General features: G+C 63.0%; 1 protein-coding gene across 1 annotated transcript in view; it reads left to right on the top strand.

Moving 5' to 3' along the window:
- Positions 1 to 35: 35 nt before the first annotated feature.
- Positions 36 to 19,001, top strand: part of NKD2 (NKD inhibitor of WNT signaling pathway 2) — a 22,133-nt gene continuing 3,167 nt past the window's right edge. Inside the window, 9 exon segments of the mRNA XM_049648932.1 lie at positions 36 to 141; positions 409 to 489; positions 2,935 to 3,056; positions 3,168 to 3,400; positions 3,747 to 3,839; positions 16,379 to 16,467; positions 17,257 to 17,393; positions 17,567 to 17,627; positions 18,780 to 18,907. Of these exon segments, the coding sequence (XP_049504889.1) occupies positions 36 to 141; positions 409 to 489; positions 2,935 to 3,056; positions 3,168 to 3,400; positions 3,747 to 3,839; positions 16,379 to 16,467; positions 17,257 to 17,393; positions 17,567 to 17,627; positions 18,780 to 18,907 (1,050 nt within the window).

Below are 19,001 nucleotides of genomic sequence, written 5' to 3'. Positions count from 1 at the left end.
CCCGCCCCGCCCCTGAGCGCGGGGCCCCGGGCGGCATGGGGAAGTGTCAGTCCAAGCGCGGCGAGCGAGGCCACTCACCGGCCCCCCGCGGCCCCCCGCGCCCCGGCCGCGCCGCAGCGCCCCAGAGAGAGAGCCCCGAAGGTGAGCGCGCGCGGCTACCGCCGGCCGGGACCCCGAGCCCAGAGCCCGCGGGGTGCGGGGACGCCGCCGCGGGGGCTCCGGGAGCGCGCAGGTCCCACCCACCCGCCACCCCGACCCCAGCCCCTGAGCCCCGAGCCCCGGGGCGCGCGGGGATGGGGTGGGCGCGCCGGGCGGGGACCCGGCTCGGGGCTCGGGGCTCAGGGGCTGACGCGCGTCTCCTTCTTCCTCGGTGCCTCGTTTCCCGCGCGGCCGCTCGCGCGGCCGCAGGGGACAGCTTCGCGGTGTCCGCGTACGCGAGTGGCCACAAAGGGGCTGAGGAGGCAGAGCGGCGCGTCGGCCGGCAAGCAGGTAGGCGCGGGCCGGGGAGCGGGCGCCAGAGTTGTGACCCCTGGTCCGGACCTGCGAGGTGGCCCGCCGCCGGGGTGACCCCAGCTGGGCCCAGAGCCCGTCCCTGCCCAGCCTCTGAGTCCCGGGCTGGGGTCTTGTGGCAGCAGGGCCTCAGGATCCCAGCTGGAGGCGTCGGGGGCGGGGGCGGGGGCCGGGCATCAAGGTGCTTTAGGGTCAATGGCTTGCACTGGGGTTTGAGACCACCGCCCCTCCCGTCTGTGGGGCGGGTGGCCACTGGCCTGCAGGGAGGCTCATGGGAAAGCCAGGCTCCAGATGCGACAGCCAGGGGCCCCCGACTGTGGGCTCAAGACCCAGACGTCGGGCAGAGTGGGTTTGAAAGGCGTTGGGTCTAGAAGCAGACAACTGTCCCTGCCTGGGGTACCGGGGGGACCTTGAGTAAAGTAGACCCACAGTTTGGAGTTTGCAGGAGAAGGTGGTCCCAGCATCGGCGTGAACTGGGTCCCTGTAGAGGGCCACCCCAGGTGGCCGAGGCCCCTGCCCCTGTCCTGCCTGCCCCCACACCCCCAAAGTCCACGGCAGGCAGAGTGCATCAGCTCCCTTATTTGAAGGACGTTCTTCTGGCTGTTGCTAAATAAAAATTCCACGTCTGTTTAGACACTTGTGCAGCGGGGTCCTGAGAAAGGGCTCAGATGTGTCCTGAAAAGGAGACACCCTGGAGTCACGTTTGTGCTCTCTGGGAGTGCCGTGAAGTAGGGAATGCACCTGAGGGCATTTTCTGGTACCTCGTAATAACGCTGGATGGACGTGTGCCCCTCCGTGCAGGGGACCAGACAGCACTGCTGGTTTCTGCCTTTTTCCCTCGTCAGAGAGGTGCCAGTAAGGGGCTGGGGCCTCGTCAAGGCTCGGCCGCCCCGCATGTGGTCAGTCAAACGTCACCTGCCCGTAACTTCACATCGAGGTCAGGCCTGGGGGCGTGGGCGCAGGGCCTGGCTCTGTGCACTCAGGAGGTCTCTGGGCGAGCGCACTCACTCGTTGGGAACGTGGCAGTGACACACGGGGCAGTCCCAGCACCACGCGGCCTGCTTCTGCTGGGCCACGGGGCTTGCAGAGAACACGCTGTTGCCGACGAAACACGGGACTGGGACTGGAATGGCCCTCCAGGCCCACGGGTCCCGGGGTGGCCCTCCAGGACAACGGGTTCCGGAAGGGCCTGCCAGGCCCACGGGTCCCGGAAGGGCCCTCTAGGCTCCGCTGTGATCTGAATGTTTGCGTTCCTCCGAAGTCTGTTTGTTGAAGCTTGGCCCTGGGGTGATGGCGTCAGGCGGTGGGGCTTTGTCAGGTCACGTGGACAGAGTGCCTGTGACAGCGTTAGTCCCTTAGAAGTGGCCCCACAGAGGTAGGTCCCTGTCCCATCTGCTGTGGGAGGACACCCGAGGAAACACCATCTAAGGATCAGAGAGAGGCCCCACCAGACACGGAACCTGCCGCCACCTCGACCTTGGGGTTCCGGTGTCCAAAGTGTGAGGACTGAGTGTCTTTACAAGCCCCCAGAGTGTGCTGTTCGAGTCGCCCAAGCTGATTGGTACAAGCAGGTGTCTCGACACCAGGATACAGGAAGAGCAGAATGACCCGAAGGACGTTTTAGCTTTGAAACAACAGCGTGGCTTCTACTGTGTCTCCCTCATTTGGCCGCGGGGATGTGAGCCTTTGGCACCAGCCTCAGGTTGACCCGCTGGCCCAGGTGTACCTCACTCCAGCACTGGTGTCCTTGCGGCCACCACGTCCCTGAACGCAGCCTGGGCGGCTCTTGCCCAGCACGGGCTCGGACCCTGGAAACTGCTCGTCAGAGACATTTGGGGGTCGGGTCCTCCGTTCCTCCTGTTTACGGCTTGGCGTCCTGCTCCCTTCTGCTCTGCGCCGTCCAGCTCTGGTCACGGCCCTGCCCCCCAGGGGTGCCCGGGGAAGGCCAGCTGGAGTGTTCAGCGCGCTCCGGGGGGACACGCGCCTTTTCTGCAGTTGGTCAGTGGTTCCATGCCGACCGAGCTGCCCTGTGTGGTCACCAGAACTGTGGCGAACCACCTGGTGGAAATTAAGTGTGTGCCCGCCTCCTGTCACCTGTCCCCCTCTTCCCCCAAAATAAAGGAAATGAGGTCGGTTTTCCCCCATTTAACGTCCGTGCACCATGCTGGCCCCAGGTGCCTACTTAGCACATGTCTAAAACACTCTTGTAAATATTAGCATTTTCTAGGCAGCTGAACCACCTGTGTCCAGGTCTGGAATGGTCTTCCTTGTTGCTTCTGGGAGACACTACGGTTTGACATTGGCAGGACCTGTCTCCTCTGCCAAGTGCCCCCCGTGGAGCCAGGCTGTGCCGCGTGACGTGGGGGTGCTGGCAAGTGCCGCCCAGAGGACCCCGGAAGGGGGTCCCGCGGGTCGTACATGCAGGGCGTTATGAGGAACGAGGGCAGCAGCACCAGAAGCACTTGACGGTGCTGTTTCTAAAGCGGGGGCACAGCCTTCGGGCGGCAGGGTGGTGGTTCCAGGTGGGGACAGCCTCGGGGCGGCAGGTGAGGACCAGGCGAGGCCGGGGGCCAGGGCAGAGGACCCCTCCGTGTTGGCCACGGGGGGCCGGGGTCTGGCTGGCAGAGCCTGTCCCCCGTGCCGGACCGTGGTCGCAGAGGCACTTCCCGGGGCTGCTGGTCTCCCGAGAAGCTCCCAGCAAGCTGCGGGAGACATGGCAGGTGTGGCCGCCCGCCCCGGGGACAGGTGGGCTTGTGACGGCTAGTGTCCTCATGGGCGGCGGCTTGAGGGAGCGTGGAGCCTCCTCATCCACAGGCGCCCTCGGGGAGCTTCAGAGAAGCACCAGGGTGGTCCCCGCGCTGGGAGCGCCGTGCCGGGGTCTCCGCACGAAGTGAAGGCAGGACCCACAGCGGCCCGCAGGCCACACGCCCGTCTCGCTGCCGAGCAAAGCCCCGAGTGTCAACCCCAAGTGTCCATGCTGCCGTGTGGAGCCATGGGGCCGCCGGATGGGCCAGCCGGTGCCAGCCGGTGCCAGCCGGGGACAGGGTCTGGGGCCCAGAGAGGAGTGTGAGGTGAACACACCCACGTCCGAGCACCGATTTCCTTCCCCTGCACTCATGGGCTCCCATGTAAGCATCTGAGGGGCCCGGCTACCCCCGCTCTTCTCAGGGAAACCTCCCTCGGCCCCTCCTGTGCCCCCTTCTCCCCCACTCCCTCTCCTGTTCCTTTTCTCTCAGGCCTGCTGGAGGCCCGCTGGCCTGTGGGGAGGCCCAGCGGGCCCTGACCGTCTCGGGGTGCGGCATCCTCTTGGTCCTTGGGGACGCCCACATGTGTGTGCTTAACCCAGGAGGGGCCAGCCCACTGCTGTGGGGTCCCTGGGTCCCCAGGTGAAGTTTGGAGCAGATCAGCCCCTGACCCCAGCAGGAGGGTGTGGGTGGTTCTTCCTGAAGGAAGCTGGACCCCCGGTCTTATGTGGGCACCGGGCTCCGGGTTCCACATCTTTCCGGAGTCGATTGATAGCTGATCAATGTAAGCACGTGCTGGGAATGCCTTAGAATGAAGTATTTTCTTTTATTTATTTTATTTTTTGAAGTCTGCTTATTTATTTTTGAGAAGGAGCGAGCGAGTGAGCAGGGAGGGGCAGAGAGAGAGAATCCCAATCAGGGTCCGCGCTGTCAGCACAGAGCCCACTTGGGGCTCGATCCCACAAGCTGTGGGGTCATGGCCTGAGTCGAAACCAAGAGTCAGAAGCTCAACCGTCTGAGCCGCCCAGGCACCCTAGAATTAAGTATTTTAAAACAATCATATAAAAAAGCAGCCTCGGGCTACCCGTATTGGCTGCTGTATCAAACTGCCTAAAACCGCGGACATTTATTCTGTGCTGGTTCGGGGTGGGAGGGGGGGAGTCCGAAACCAGGCTGTCAGCAGCGCTGTGCCTCCCTGATGGCTCTGCGGGACGGTCCTTCCTGGTCTCCTCCAGCTCCGGGGGCAGCCGGTGTCCCTGGGCTTGTGGCCGCAACAGCCCCATCCCTTCCCAGGTCCATACGTGGCCTCTTCCCGTGTCTCTGTGCGTCCCCTCCTCTTCCTACAAGGACACCAGCCACTGGTTAGAGTCTGCCCAGATCCAGCACGACCCCATCTTAACAGACGACATGTGCAAAGACCGTGTTCTCCAATAAGGTCTCGATCCGAGGTTCCAGGGAGACGCGGGTTCCGGGAGGCACCGTTCCACCCGGTACAGCTCCACGACGTGCCAGGTTGGAACGCGCTGCTTTCCTCATTGGCCTAAAAGGGACTAGCAGCAGCCGTGGGTAGCAAAGCTTCCCGTCGAGGCTGGTGCGGCCTTCACACTACCGCGTCAGCGGAGGCCCTTGTTCTGAGGCCGACCCGAGAGCGTCCACACTGAGCCACAGCTGAATAGCTGTTTCGGGATTTGCTGATCCCAGAACGAACCTCTAGACTCGCGTTCTCTGAGCAGGAACACTGAGCAGTGCTGGGCGCACGCAGACAGGCCTCTGGTGTCAAGACAAGCTCTCGGCTGCTGAGGCACAGGAGTCGCGCTCCCCAGATCCCTGGTTGGCCCCATCTGGGTCAGCTTTAGGTTCTTCTGCGGCCAGCCTGGAAGGGAGGGCGGCTGGCAGGTGGGCCCTCCCGGGGGGTCTGTTAAAGGGATGGTGACATAATCGCTTTGCACCCGGAGCAGCTGGCGTTGACTTGGGGCCAAGTCAGGGGTGTGGAGCTGTAGCTGGAGGAGGGAGACCTCAGGAACCCCCCGCAGGCCAGCAAGCCCCTGGGCCGGGCAGACCCTGAGGGCGCTATGCATCCACAGGCACCAGCGTCCCCAGGTGGCAAGGACACTCTCCAGCCAGACCACCCGCAGGACGCAGGCTCCTCCTTCTCTCCATGCCAGCGAGCAGGCCCCGTCCCCCCGCCTGTCCCACCTTCACCCTGTTCCTCGGGAAACCTGTCAGCTCAGGCTGTTGATGTTGAGGGTTAGCATCAGCCATTTCTCCCCGCCTCTGCTGTGACCTGCTCCCCACGCCCCGCCGCCCACACACATCTGCGACCCGCCCTCCACCTCGGAGCTGAAGGGGCTTTGGGGACACAGGGCTGATGCCAGCACCTCCTCAGGGAGGAAGATCTGAGAGGCTGACACCCCTCCCTGCGTCTCACCTCTGACCTTGCTCAGGGGCACCCGCTCTGCCCCTGCCTCCTCCCTGGTCCTGCCCTAGGGCCTTTGCACATGCTGCCCTCTGCCTGGAAGCCCATCCCCACAGCTCGGCCCCCCGCCTCCCCGCCTTCAGTTGTCTACTCACACGTCACCTTTTTGGAGGCTTTTAAGACCCCTGCCTGGAACCTTCAGGCCCTCCCAGGGGCTGGGCTGGTGCTCCCCAGGGAGACCATGGGCCTTCAGAGGCTCAGTGCTGCCCCATTTGTACAACTTGACCCCAGGTGCAGGTACCCGGAGCGTGGGGTCACTCGCCTTCAACGGGAGAGCCATACCGTCCAATTTCCACGAGAGGCCAGAGCCATCGTTCTGGACGCTCCACCGTGTGTGACGGTGACCTGTCGGAACGGAGAGCTGGCTTGTGTCCGGACCCTCGCGGGGGCTGCCCCTCTGCTGAGAAGCCCGGCTAAGACAGGACGCAGGTCCTCACAGGGACCCCACCTGTGTCCTGTGCTACCCCTGCAGCCTCGGGGCCCCGCCGGCAGCCTTTGTCTCCGCTCCAGTCACACTGGGTCCCTTCTGTCCCGCCTGCTCTGCTAGCTGGAGTTTGCCCGCGGCGCTGGGCAGCCCATAGCAGCCGGAACTGGAAGGATCTGTTTTCCTTTCATTCTGCGATGTCCTCCGAGGAGAGTATAACTCGGTCTGAATCAGAGAAGGGAAGCCACATACCAGCTTTAACACCAAAACTGACCCTGGACATTATGTTAGCGCGGCCGCTAAAGCTTCTCGGAGGACTCGGATTCCGAGCACGGCCAGGACTCAGTAGCCCTCCCTGCCGTCGGGAAGGTGAGGCCACCAGACTTCGTCCCCGAGCCCCCGCCGTGATGGCAGGACCCTCCCCAGACCTGGGCCTGCCTGTAACCGTGGGTCTCGGGTCCCAAGCCTGTGTCCTTCTGGGACTTGGCCTCTTGCAGGAGCTCAGGGGCAGGGGAGGCCCAGTGTGGCTCTCCTTACCTTCTCTCTGCCTCAGCCTGACCCTCCAGAGGGACCCCTGCAAGCAGCCCCTCAGTCCTTCCTTCTCTGTCATCTGAGGCCTGGACAGCCAGCCCTCCTTCCAGCACCTTCCACTGTGCTCCCCAAAGCTCACCCTCCTCTCCACACACTCTGGCCTGCAGCCCTCAGCCCCCAGCCCGCAGTCCCCAGTCCCCAGCCCCTAGCCCTCAGCCCCCAGCCCCCAGCCCCCAGCCCTCAGCCCCCAGCCCCCAGCCCTCAGCCCCCAGCCCCCAGTCCCCAGCCCTCAGCCCCCAGCCCACAGCCCCCAGCCCTCAGCCCCCAGCCCCCAGCCCCCAGCCCCAGCCTGCAGTCCCCAACCTGCAGCCCCCAGCCCACAGCCCCAGCCTGAAGCCTCCCTCTGAAGGCAGTCCGACCTGCGCCAGCTCCCTGCCCACTGTGTGGACAGCCCAGGCTGTCGTGGGAAGGTTTCAGGTGGTGCTGACCTCTCTCCAGACCCGATGGTTCGCTGCCCATTGGCTGTGGGACTCTGGCACGTTCTTCGCCTCCTGCTGGTGAGGTCAGGGTTTCACGCTCAGTGTTGGGAGCAGGACGGTGCCCACAGCCCCATCCTCTGGGCTCCTGGCCTGGGTGACCTGCACCCCGTCCCGGGGCCCGTCCACTCTTGCTCCTCGGGGTCTCTTCCTGCCCCCTGGTAGCTACATGTCAGGAGTGTCCATCAACCTTGCCCGGCCCAGGAGCATCTGTCCAACTGCCTGCCGGCCTTGTCCCACAGGGCTGTGCTGGGCCTAAACTCCTGAGGTGTCTCCCCAGCCCTGTGCCCACGCCCTCATCTATGCAGGACGACTGGCTGGCCACCCTGGGCCCTTGTCGTCTCCCTGTCACTCAACAGTTCCACCAGCCTTGGTCTCCACCAGGCTGAGACCCTTGTGTCCTTGCCACGCATACCCCTGCAGGCCCCGGCTTCCCACTCAGCCTCTGCCCCCTTGCTGCCTGCTCAGCCAGGTGCCCGCACCCCTGCACAGGAGCCTCCCCACGCTCCCAGGAGTCCAAGTGTAGCCGGGTCTTTTGTGGTCGTGGACCCCCCTGCCTGGCCTCCCACCGCCCCAGTGTGGCTTCTGGCTCAGCCCTGCCCGCGGACATCTGAGTGCCCCTCGGCCCAGCTGGGCTTCTGAGGTTCTGTGGGCCCTGTATCCCTGTGTCCCCCCAGGTACCCTCTGCACTCCAGCCTGCCCTGCGCTCACCAGGCCCTGGGGCCCCTCCTGGGAGGACGGGCACCTGCTGTCTCAACCTGTGCCTCTGCAGACCTGCTCCTTCTCTGTGCTTGGCCACAGGCCCCTCTGGGCAGGCTGAGCCACGGAAGCTCCCGGGCCCCTCCCGGTCTGCAGACCTCATCCAGTGGAAGCACACAGGCATAGAGTGATCTGTGTGCTCTGGGGTGGGGGTGGGGGGTGCTTCAGGACTGGCCTTCACTTGCCTGGGTCCTGGAGTTGTTTTCTGGGCATAGAACAGGGTTTCCAGAAAGATCTCAATGCAGCGATCGTTGCTTGGAGGGATTCCCAGGAAATGGGGAAGAGCGCTGGAAGCCAGCCCCACGAGAGGCCCAGACAAAAGCCGCTCTGCAGGAGGACACGAGCCAGCGGTCCGTCCGTCCATATGTCTGTCCAGGGCTCTTGGTGGCTAACTGCCCCCTTCTTGCTCCTTGTAAGGAGACAGCCACCAGGCAGGGCCTGGACCGGTCCAGGTCACGCCCCAGGTCACGCCCCAGGTCACGCCTGAGCGTGTCTGTCTTCCACATGAGCGTCGACACGTCCTTCCCGTGGAACCCCACGAGGACCTGTTGTGGCAGCGTGAGATGGCCACCAAGACGAGTGACAGGTCTGTTGTGTCACGGGGCCAGGGGGGCGGTCAGAGAGCTGGTCACGCCGAGGGGGGACAGAGAACTGGGAGCATAGTTCGGCTTGCCGTCACGTGGGGACCTCGGCAGTGACGAGGCGCACAGGCCGGCTGTCTGCTGTGCCCCCAGAGGAGGCATGCGTGTCACCAGTCAGGCTTCGAAACACCTCGGTAGCCGTGCATCAGTGTTATTGGCTCTTTGGCAAACCTGTTTGCTTATCTGCACTCGGGAGCCTCTTTCCTTGGCGGGGGACGGCCAGGACCCTCTGCTGCGGGCTCTCTCACGCTCAGGCCCACAGCACACTCCGCTGGCACATAGGCTCTCCCCCCTCCTGCGTGTGCACCGTTCGGGGTGTGGGCTCCCACCCCCGGCGTGTGCGCCGTGCGGCGGGGGCTGGGGTGTGGGTGGAGCCTGGACCCCATGGTCCCGCGGGCATGGGGTGGAAGGGGTAGACGTGGCTCGGTGCACGCTGCCAGAGACACGAGCGTTCTCTCCAGGCACCTTCATAGGCTGGCTGTGGAGGTTGCAGCTTTTCTCCGACCGAGTGCCCGAGTGGAGGCCCAGACCCGGTCCCCTGAGGGGCTGTCCCAAGATGTCCTGCAGGGCAGGGGCCACCCTGCACACACCCTTTCTGCCCTCTGCTGCCCGTGCAGCGGCCTTCCTCATGGGGCCCGGGACCCCTCTCTGTCTGGCACCTGCTGGCACCCGCCTTCTCATTCTGCAGAACGCCCTCCACAGTGTGACCCAAAACATCCAGACACCGGGTTCAGACCCGGGACTTGAACCACAGCACAGGAGGAGAGGGGCTGGGCACCCGCTGTCCTCCCTCTGCCTGCCTCCGGGGCATCCAGCGTGGGGGCACAGTGCCCTTGACAGCCCTTGCCTGGAGGCTGAATTTGGGAGCAGGGTGGGGCCCGGGCCTAGACAGCCGCTCTGCCGAGGGCACCGAGGTCAGGGTCACGGCCGACAGCGGTCGACTCCTAGCCACGATGCAGTAGGTCAGAGGTCAGGGCCTCCGGATGTGCAAAGTGGGCCCCACTTTCAGTCCTGGCCTAAAGCCGCTCACTGAGGCCTTGGCGAGGCAGGATGGCCGGGCGGGCCAGGGTCCAGCTGGCTCTCCCTGTGGCCTGGGGAGCCTGCACACGTCTCCAGGCCTCAGTTTCTCCATCTGTAGGTGGGGGCATGGGACTAGGCGCCGTCCAGTAGCACTGGACTGGATGTACCCACACTGCCCACAGGGGTCACCCTCATGCTTGAAATGTGGCTGGTGCAACAGAGAAATGGGTTTCTAATGTGGTTCCATTTGAATACGTTGAAATTTAAATGGCCACGTGGCCGTGGCCGTGGCTGCCACGTGGACAGCACAGCCCCGGGAGGCTGCATTTGGGGTGCAGCCAACTCCGTGTCCCCTCCCTCCGCGGCTGGGGTGGGTCACGGCGGTTTTCGTGTGTTTCAAGGAGTCGTCAGCCAGATCAGTGTGAGAGTGCGATACGGGTGTATACGCCCTGCTCACGTGTGTGTGTGTCGGGGGCTTGGCTTTTGAAATTGTCAAGAATCCTCTTAGACGAAAGAAGGCCTATCAGACCATTAGCACTAGCGTTTCTGTGGTTTACCTTGTGCGGTGTGCAACACGTTCTCGACACATAAATGTGGAAACGGGGGAGTGCACCAGGGGAGTGATGTGCCCCGTGCCTCACGGGATGAGGGAGAGCCTCCTAAAACGAGGGCAAATTGAAGTTGGGAACAGGGGCTGCCCTCTCTCCCTAGAGACGAGGAGCGAAGACGGCGAGTGGCTGGGCTGAGGGGAGGCACCAGGGCGAGATTCCACTCGCGTCGAGCTGAGGGCCGCGCAGGCCCGGGGACTGGGCTGGCCGGAGGCGCTGACCCAGCTGCCCGGAAACCGATGTCACAATGGAGGGACTGCATTTGCCGTCCTGCCTCACACAGCAGGGAGACTGCACGGGGCACGGAACACAGCGACCGTCAGACGACGCAGCACGGGGCGGTGACCCCTGGGAGGCACGGGGAGCAGGAGCTGGTTTCCGGGTCACAGCGTAGAAGGAGGGAGCGGGGACACCGGCAGAGGAGGGGCCACCCGGAGAGCGGGGGCAGGGGGTCCCCGCGGGTCCAGGTGGGGGCCGACCTGCACAGGTGAGAAGCTGGGAGGAGCCGCCAGGAGCGTGTAGGCGGCTTGTGGGGTCCAGACAGGTGTGGGAAGTCAGGTCCCCTCGGCAGCGCACCCGGGCTGGGCCGTCGGGGGACGGCACGGCGTGACAGAACAGCGCTGTGCCCCCACAGAATCCAGCCCGACCCGCAGCGTGCGATCGACATTGCTCGGTCTTGTGAACGATCGAGACCTCATGACCGTGACCTGAAGAAAATCCATCGGCACAGACTGAGCCATAACAGGGCTGAGAAACAGCCCAGAAGACGCGAAAACGGTAATACGTCTCACGTGTTCACGAAGGTAGAGGAAACGTCACGGGAGGTGGGAAGTGCGGACGCACGTTCTAGACGGGAGCAGTGTCCCAGTGAGCAGCGCGCAGTGGCGGGCAGCGTCAGTGACCTCTCCGCACGGGAGGCTAGCGCCCGGCCAGCGGCACCGTAGACGTGGGCCAGGACGGAGCACAGAGAGGGGCCTGCACGGCCGTGTGCGCAGAGCGCCGGGGCTGCGGGACCCCGTCCTGGTCCGACGCGCCTAGAGAGCGTAGAAGGAGGAGAGCGGCAAGGATCTGAGGAAATACGGCCCCAGATTTTCAAACGTAATAAAAACTCTAAACCACAGACCGAAGGTGCTCCGTGCCTTCAGGCAAACGAAGAAAACTGTGCCAGGATGTCTGACAATCCAATTGCTGAAAACCAACAACAAGGAGAGAAATGTTAAGGCAGGCAGAGCAAACACATCTTTCAGTCTCGTGGCGGGAGGGCAGGGGGGGCCTTGCAGCCCCTGCCGACACCTGCAGGCCTCGCCTACGAACTCTGGACGCGACCCGTTCACTGCAGCGGCAGGGTCAGGACCGCCCGTCACAACAGTCATTTCCCCCTTCCGCAGAGGGGAAACCGAGGCACGGTAGGGTTAGGGGATTGCCCGGTGTCGCGCTGCGTAGAGCCGTGCAGCCGGGACCCAACCCAGGCGGGCCCCGCGCTGCTCACGGGCTGCGGGAGTCAGACAGTGGGGCATGGGGGGGGGACACCGGGTGGGGTGAGTCCCGGGCCAGAGGGCAGTGTGACCAGGCGACTGTGCGGATCCCGTCGTCATCCTGGGAACCACCGCGCTGTGTCACCTGACCAACGGCCCGGCAAGCGTGTGTCCTGCACTCGGGGCTCGTCCTTTGCCCTTGCAGTTCCCGGTTCTGACTCCAGATCGTTGCTTAACGAAGACGTGTGCAGGCCTCCTTGAAGGTGGGAGGGGTGCGGGCACAGGAGGGGCATGGCCGGCACGAGCTGCTCCCTCTGAGCTCAGGGGTCTCCCCAGAGGCTGGGGGGGGGCCGTCCGTCCCTGCCGTTCATGGGCTGTGTTTGCACGTGACGTGAGCAAGAAGGTTCCAGAGGAAGAAACAGTGCGTATCACCTCCCCCAGAGTAGCTCAGTCCTCAGGGTCGTGTGCCGGAACCAGATAGGAGCCCTTCAACACTCCCAGCCCGTTCTCTGCTCAGCACACGGACTTCACAGAACAGACGGCACCTTCTAAAGTAAAAAACAAACAAGAGAGACCTAAAATCCATGGGTTCTTTTCCAGCTTTGGGATTAGTCTTCCGGTGAAATGGAAACATAAGGCTTTAATACAAATGAAAGAACGGGAGAAGTCAGGGTTCCCGGGGAAGATTCAGACAGAGGGGAGCCGGCTTCTGGGTCTGCACTTTATTTATTTATTTTTTTAACATTTATTTATTTTTGAGACAGAGAGAGACAGAGCATGAACGGGGGAGGGTCAGAGAGAGGGAGACACAGAATCTGAAACAGGCTCCAGGCTCTGAGCTGTCAGCACAGAGCCCGACGCGGGGCGCGAACTCACGGATCGTGAAATCATGACCTGAGCGGAAGTCGGCCGCTCAACCGACTGAGCCACCCAGGCGCCCCTGGGTCTGCACTTTGAACCTGGTGCGTTAAACCTTGTCTACACAGGACTGGCCTGGGGTGCAGCTGCTTCCCAAGGGGATGGGGGGCTTTGTGTTGTGTTTTTGGCCTCTGGCCAGTAAGCTCAGAGGACAGCAGCAGGAAATGGAAGGTCAGTCACCCTTGATTTTCTTTTTTCTGGGAAATTATAAATCGTTAACTCTGAAGACAGAGACAGTAGCAGGCGGGTTTGGGAGAAGAAAATCGAGTCTGCAGGTCAGCTGAGAAAAGTGTTCTCTAACATTTAGTGTTAGACTGAAAACAGTTCCCGGATGCTAACGTCCCTGGGGATGATTTTAGCATATTTATGGCCCCTTCTCAATTAGCTGGGGTAGAAGTGTGTGTGTGCATGTGTGTGCATGTGCATACCCGTGTGTGCGTGTGTGTGTGCACATGAGATACCATCCCACACGTGTATATTCACACGTATGTGTCCTCTCCCCCCAACATCCCCGTGCACTGGGGCCGGCCGCTGGGCTGCGTCTTCCGCGGCGTGTCCTGGGTTGACGCTCCTGTCCCCCGTGCTGTGGTTTCTCAGCCATTCCCGCCACACGCTTGGCAACCATTCTCCAGCAAGGTCCAAGCGAGGGGTCCTCGGGGAAGTCTCAGGGTGTTTTCTGGGGGGAGTGGGTGCTATTAACCTCTAGAGACCAGGGGAAGCGGGGCATGTAATGCATTCTGTGTCTTTTCTTAATAAAACAAGCAATTTTATGGCAAACCGTGTTGGGGATGAGACAGAGCAGAACCATTTTCGTTGTCTGACCTCATTTGGGGAGTAAGTTCCAGCAGAGAGCTGACGTGTGAAGAGACAGACACATTTATTTCGGGTAATTTGGTCCCCAAATTACCGGGTTTCTAGACATAAATTCCAGATTTGGTGATTACAAAGTCTGATGAAGCAGCCCTAACCTAGAAGCACTGATGAACAAAATCTGGAAAGGCCGCTCTCAGATCTGGAAGCCTTGTCATTGTGAAAGAAAGAACCAGAAGCTGTCTGCACCGCCTGCGGGAAGCCCGCCCGCCTCCCCAGGAGCCTTGGTCTCAGGGTCCGGAGTCCTGAGCGGGGCCCCTGGGCCTCAGCACGCGTGTCGGGATCATCAAGCCCGTGAAGCCGCCGTGTCACATCTGAAACTGTTTAGCTGCGGAAACCGAGAGGTGCACTTCAAAGCCGCCCGAGGCGATCCAGACAGACTCGCTGGCGGGTCGCCGCGAGGTCACACTCCACCCGATGGCGGGTCTCCGCCTTCTTGCCTTCCTCTCGTCAAAACAGAGTATGGGGGCAATGCTACCCCGGGTCCCGAGGCGCGTGTGGGCGGACGCGCCCCCAGACCCCCAACCGCCTCGGATTCCTGGCAGGCAGGTGTGGGGGTTCTTCTCATTCAAAGAGCTTTGGAGGCAGGAGCCCTCATGGGACCGCGGGCTGAGGCTCCTGTCCCCCGCCACCCCTGCAGCCTCCTGCCCTGGCCCTCGTCCTCCCCAGGGCTCTGCACTCTTGACCCTTGACTTGGCCTCGCTCTCTGCCTTTCCCCACAAGGCCCGGGTCTGCGTGCTGAGCCCAGACTCCCCACCTCTTACCCCATGTCAATCCCGCCCCGTGTCCTGAACCCCGAGAACCCGAGCGTGAGGCCCCCACCACCCGCAGCGCTCGCCGGGCCTCTGCCCTGCACCCCTCGGCCTCCCCTCCTGGGCCCGCAAATCCCCATCTGCCCTGTCACTCCACCGTCTTCCGCCACACGGTAGGCAGCTCCTTGCCTGGCCTCCCACCCGGCCACCCAGCACCCAGGGTGGCCCCCGTCGGCGGGATTAACCCGGGGGAGGTGGTCCTGGGGGCTCCTGATGCTGCGGCCCTTGGTCTCTGGGAGTCCCGTGGCCGGTCAGCGGTGCCGACGGCAGGAGCCACACGCTGGAGGCTGAGAGGGCTCCTTCCCGTCCAGCCACCCGAAGACCCTCCCTGCTCTGCTGTAGAGCCACCTGCTTCTCCTGTCACCACGTCCCCGATGGTCAGAAACCCTGCTGGCTGGTCGGCAGCCCCCAGCGCGGGGTGGAGCTGGTGTGAGCTGGGCCACGGTGGCGGGGAGCAGGTGGTGTGGCCGTGGAGGGGCCGGGAGCCCCAGACGTGCCGGTGGGGCCTGAGAGGAGGGACCCCTCTTGTCTCCGACTTCGTGGGGATGCTTGAACAGCACCTTCTAGATGGTCGTGAGGGGCCACCCGGCATTTCAGGGTCTGGGGAGCCCCAGTGGCTGTTATGCCAAGAGCATCTGGTTCTGGAAAATGCCAGCAACACACCTGCCCGGGGTCCCTCCCTCCCCTCCCCCATCTCTGTCTTCCTCTCCCTCCCTACCCCCACCCATCTGTCACCCTCGCCCACCTCTCACCCCTGCCTGGACTCCCCATCCCACCTCCCTCCCACCTCGTCTCCCAGTCCTGCCCCTCAGAAGTGGAAGCAGCCTTGACCTTACACTTGAGGAACAGGCCAGTGTTTCCAGGACCCTAGAGGCTCCAGGGCTCCAGGTTGGGAGTCACGAGGTGGCTGTGAGGTGCACTGAGTGGACCATTCTGCCTTTTAAAAGTTTTTTAACGTTTATTTATTTTTGAGAAACAGAGACAGAACGTGAGCAGGGGAGGGGCAGAGAGAGAAGGAGACCCAGAATCCGAAGCGGGCTCCAGGCTCCGAGCTGTCGGCACAGAGCCCGATGTGGGGCTCAAACTCACAAGCTGTGAGATCATGACCTGAGCTCAAGTCGGACGCCCAACCGACTGAGCCACCCAGCTGCCCCTAGTTCTGCATGTTTTTAACACAAAAGAAGGGGCAGTTCACAGGGCAGCAGCTGGCAGGGGCGAGGTGGAGGGAGGCACGCGCCCACCGCTCACCGTGGGTCCCAGCAGCCCAGCCCTCCGTGGAGATGCTGGATTCTTGTCACAACAGAACGTGCTCAGGTCCTTGCTGTCACTCCTCTGGACTCAACACACAGCCAGCATCCGGGGGAGAACCCGTCTCTCAGGCAGGCCCAGAGCGTTGTCTTGGGGAGCAAACACACAGCTGTCCCTTCCAGCCGACCCGCCCCCCGTTTCCGGTCGCAGCCTGGCTTTGAGGCGGAAGCTGAGCCTCCCCTTTGTGCTCAGGACGTTCTCACCGTGGCCTTGTGTTTACAGCAGACCCATGAGATCCTTCCAGAATGCCCAGCATTATTCCACAGAGAGCAGTTTTTGAGCCCACGCTTTAACGGGTTGAGAAGGAAGAGGTCTTAGAAAAGCGGTTTTCCTCAGGGTATTTCCAGGAGTCAGAGAAATGGGTTTCCAAGAAAGACGCCGAAATCTGAAAAGTAGACTCCTCCTGGGGGGATTGTTTGCATAACCCCAAACCCCCACACCCCCATGGCCTTGATAGGAGCTGGTCCCGGCCAGGACGTGCACGTGACCTCTCAGACCTAACACCATGGGGTGGCTGGCCCAGCGTGGCCACAGTTCTGGTGGCGTGGGGGTCCCCCACAGGAGAAGGATGCCTGAGCGAGGTTCCCCCAGGGGTGGGGGATGGCGTGGGGGTCCCCCAGGGGTGGGGGATGGTGTGGGGGTATCCCCAGGGGCGGAGGGTCCTGGGGATCCTTGGAAACACGTGGCTGGACCTTCTGGCTTTTCAGGGGAGGCCGGAAGCTTACTTTTTTCGTCCAAACTCCCAGTGTCTCTGCACCCATGGGCAGCGGTGGGGGCATCTGGCAGGCCTCCCCTGGGGAGCTGGGTTCTCCTGGCCTCCTCCAGGGCCTGTCCGGTGAGGGGCCACTTGCTAGGGAGGACGAGGAGCTTAGGAGTCTGAGCTGGGGGCGGTCTCAGCAAGAGACATGGCCTCTGGGGGGGAGCGAAGGGTGTGGACAGGCTGTCGCCGCTGTGGCAGGGGTGGGGGCACCCTGGCGGGCTGGGGAGGGCGCTGCTGTGGGAGGTGAGCCCTTTCTGGGACTCCCAGAGGGGCAGATGTTTATGCCTTCTTCTTGATGGGACCCCGCCATCTGGGATTCGGCCCCTTGGGGTCCCCTGGGCAGGGCCTGCAGCACATCTGGCCAGGGGCTGCGGTGGGTTTGATGTGTCCCAATCCAAGCTCTCTGCCCCCCTCTTTAGCCAAAGCAGCACAGATTTAAGGGCGTCTGTGTAACCGGGACGAATCTGTCTGAAATCACCAGTCGCAGGGACAAGAATCGCCACTTCCCCACAAAGGCCCCTGGGAGGTTCGCTGGTTCCTGGGGTGGCCAGTTTCCACACCATCTCGGGGCCCTTTTGATTCAAGGAGGCTTCCCCGGTCACGTCTGGTGTTTCCTTCTCCACGTTGTTTGCTTCTGTGAATTATTTATGCAACTCCCCGAACTTCCATTCAGTAGCTTTCCTGCCGAAGCCGCTGGGATGTGCTAGGGATCTCTCCCCATTTTTCCGTAACTGGCCTTGAGATGGGCTACGGGGTCCTCTCACGCCGTCTGGCTGCCCCAAACGCCCTCCCCGCCGCCGCCCTGGGCTCTGGCAGCCGAGGGGGAGGGCAGCCCGGCACCTGTGCCGGGCTGTCCTCTCACAGCAAAGGCTATGCTGCGGGCTCAGGCAAAGGCCATGCCACTCGACCCGGGCACGCGGGGCGCGTTCTACAGCAGCCTCTGCGCGCACGGGCAGCCACACCTTCCAGACACGGCGCAGTTGCATCCGGATGACCCCGGGGCGTGGGGGCTGCTTTCTAAAATCTGAAGCTCAGTGAGGTGTGGAGAGGTCATATCTCTCAGCCGAGAGCATATGACAGCCCGGGAGGCCGGCGTCCGGTTCGGGTGCCCAGGGCTCGTGCCTGGGTCTCTGCTGCTGAGCTGTGTCATCTGGCTGTCCTGTTGCTGTCGCAGGAGCTGCTCAGCGGGGACCTGCAGGAGGGACCTTTCTGGGAGGACCAGTGTCCCCTAGAGGGTAAGTCTCCTTCCCCGAACCTCATCGATAAGCCTGACCTAGGGCACGAGCAGGAACTGCGCTCAGAGCGAGCTGAGCCCCTGGCGACGGGACAGCCCGCCTTGGCATGTCCCTGAAACCTGGGCCAACCCAGGGGGCTGTCGCAGGTGCCACTGTCCCCGGTCTGAAAGGCAGTTCGGCCTTAAAATATACTTCGAAATAACACTTCTCTCAGGGCTCCTTGCGTGGCTTAGGGGACTTGGGTTTTGGATCTAGGGATCTGAGCAAAAGCTGGAGTCACAAGGGCCTCTGACCTTTTATGCGTCTGGATCCCCATGAGCCGGCGTGCAGGTGGGATGGCCAGGCTTTGTATAAAAGCCATTTGGCAAATCCAGGGTCAGGTCTGGGTCTGACACCCTGTGTCAGCAGAAGGCTGCCAGGAACGGTCAGCTGGGAAATGTTGACTGGCCAGAGTCCCGGCCACACGTCCGCATCCTCAGTGGGGTAGCCCGCCCGTGGAGCGTGACAGGTTATCATCAGATGTGCATCATGTGGGGTATAAGGAGGCTCGCCAGCAAGGCTGCCTTCAGAGGGGCTCCGAGACCCTCCTAGCCGGGGGCTCAGGCCCTGAGCACGTCCCCCACTCCCACCAGCACGGACACCTGCCAGCAGGTGCTAAGCCAGGACAGGCGTGAGCTCCTCTCCCAGAGAATAAACGAGCCCAGAAACGAGCGCTTGACTCGTTTGGCGACTGGGTGCTTCCCACTGACGCTCAGCACACAGGCTTCCCCTGGGTCCTGGAGTCCAGGGGAAACTGGACCCAGTAGATGGGGAGAGGGGGCATCCTGGGCCGGGCCCGGATGGTGCTCCTGCCCCCCTCGGGCAGGGACCTCCCTGTCCTGGCCTGCAGGGGGCCTCCTCCCCTGGGCTCCAAAGTCACTGCTGCCAGGGGTGCGGGGGGCAGAGGCAGGAGGGTGCACCTGGTTAACCCTGGTGAGGGCCGCCCCGCCCTCCTCACAGGTCCCTGGTGCCTCCTTGGGGGATGGGCTCTCAGCTCGGACCCTGATGGAGGGGACCAGAGGCTGGCAAGGACTCCAGGGCTCCCTGGCCACACCTGCCGTACCCCTCTGCCCCACCCGGAAAGGACCCTTCCCAGCCTTCTCCTCCCTCCAGTGGCAGTCACCCCTGAGAAAGCCGAGGGCCGAGGCAGCACAGGACAGCTCTTCGGCGTGCTTGATGGAGAGAAAGCAGCAAGCCGCGAGGGCCCACGAGGGCTGGGCAAGAGGCACCTGAACATCGATGTAGGCCTTTGCTCCTCCCCGCCTGCCAGAAGGTCCTGGGCCGGGATGGTGCTCCCCGCTCAGGAGGTCCTGGGCCCAGATAGTGCTTCCCCCC

The sequence above is a fragment of the Panthera uncia genome (genome assembly GCF_023721935.1).
Source record: "Panthera uncia isolate 11264 chromosome A1 unlocalized genomic scaffold, Puncia_PCG_1.0 HiC_scaffold_17, whole genome shotgun sequence".
NCBI lineage: Eukaryota > Metazoa > Chordata > Mammalia > Carnivora > Felidae > Panthera > Panthera uncia.
Note: the sequence above shows the minus strand (reverse complement) of the source record. Positions and strands in the feature narration are given on the sequence as shown.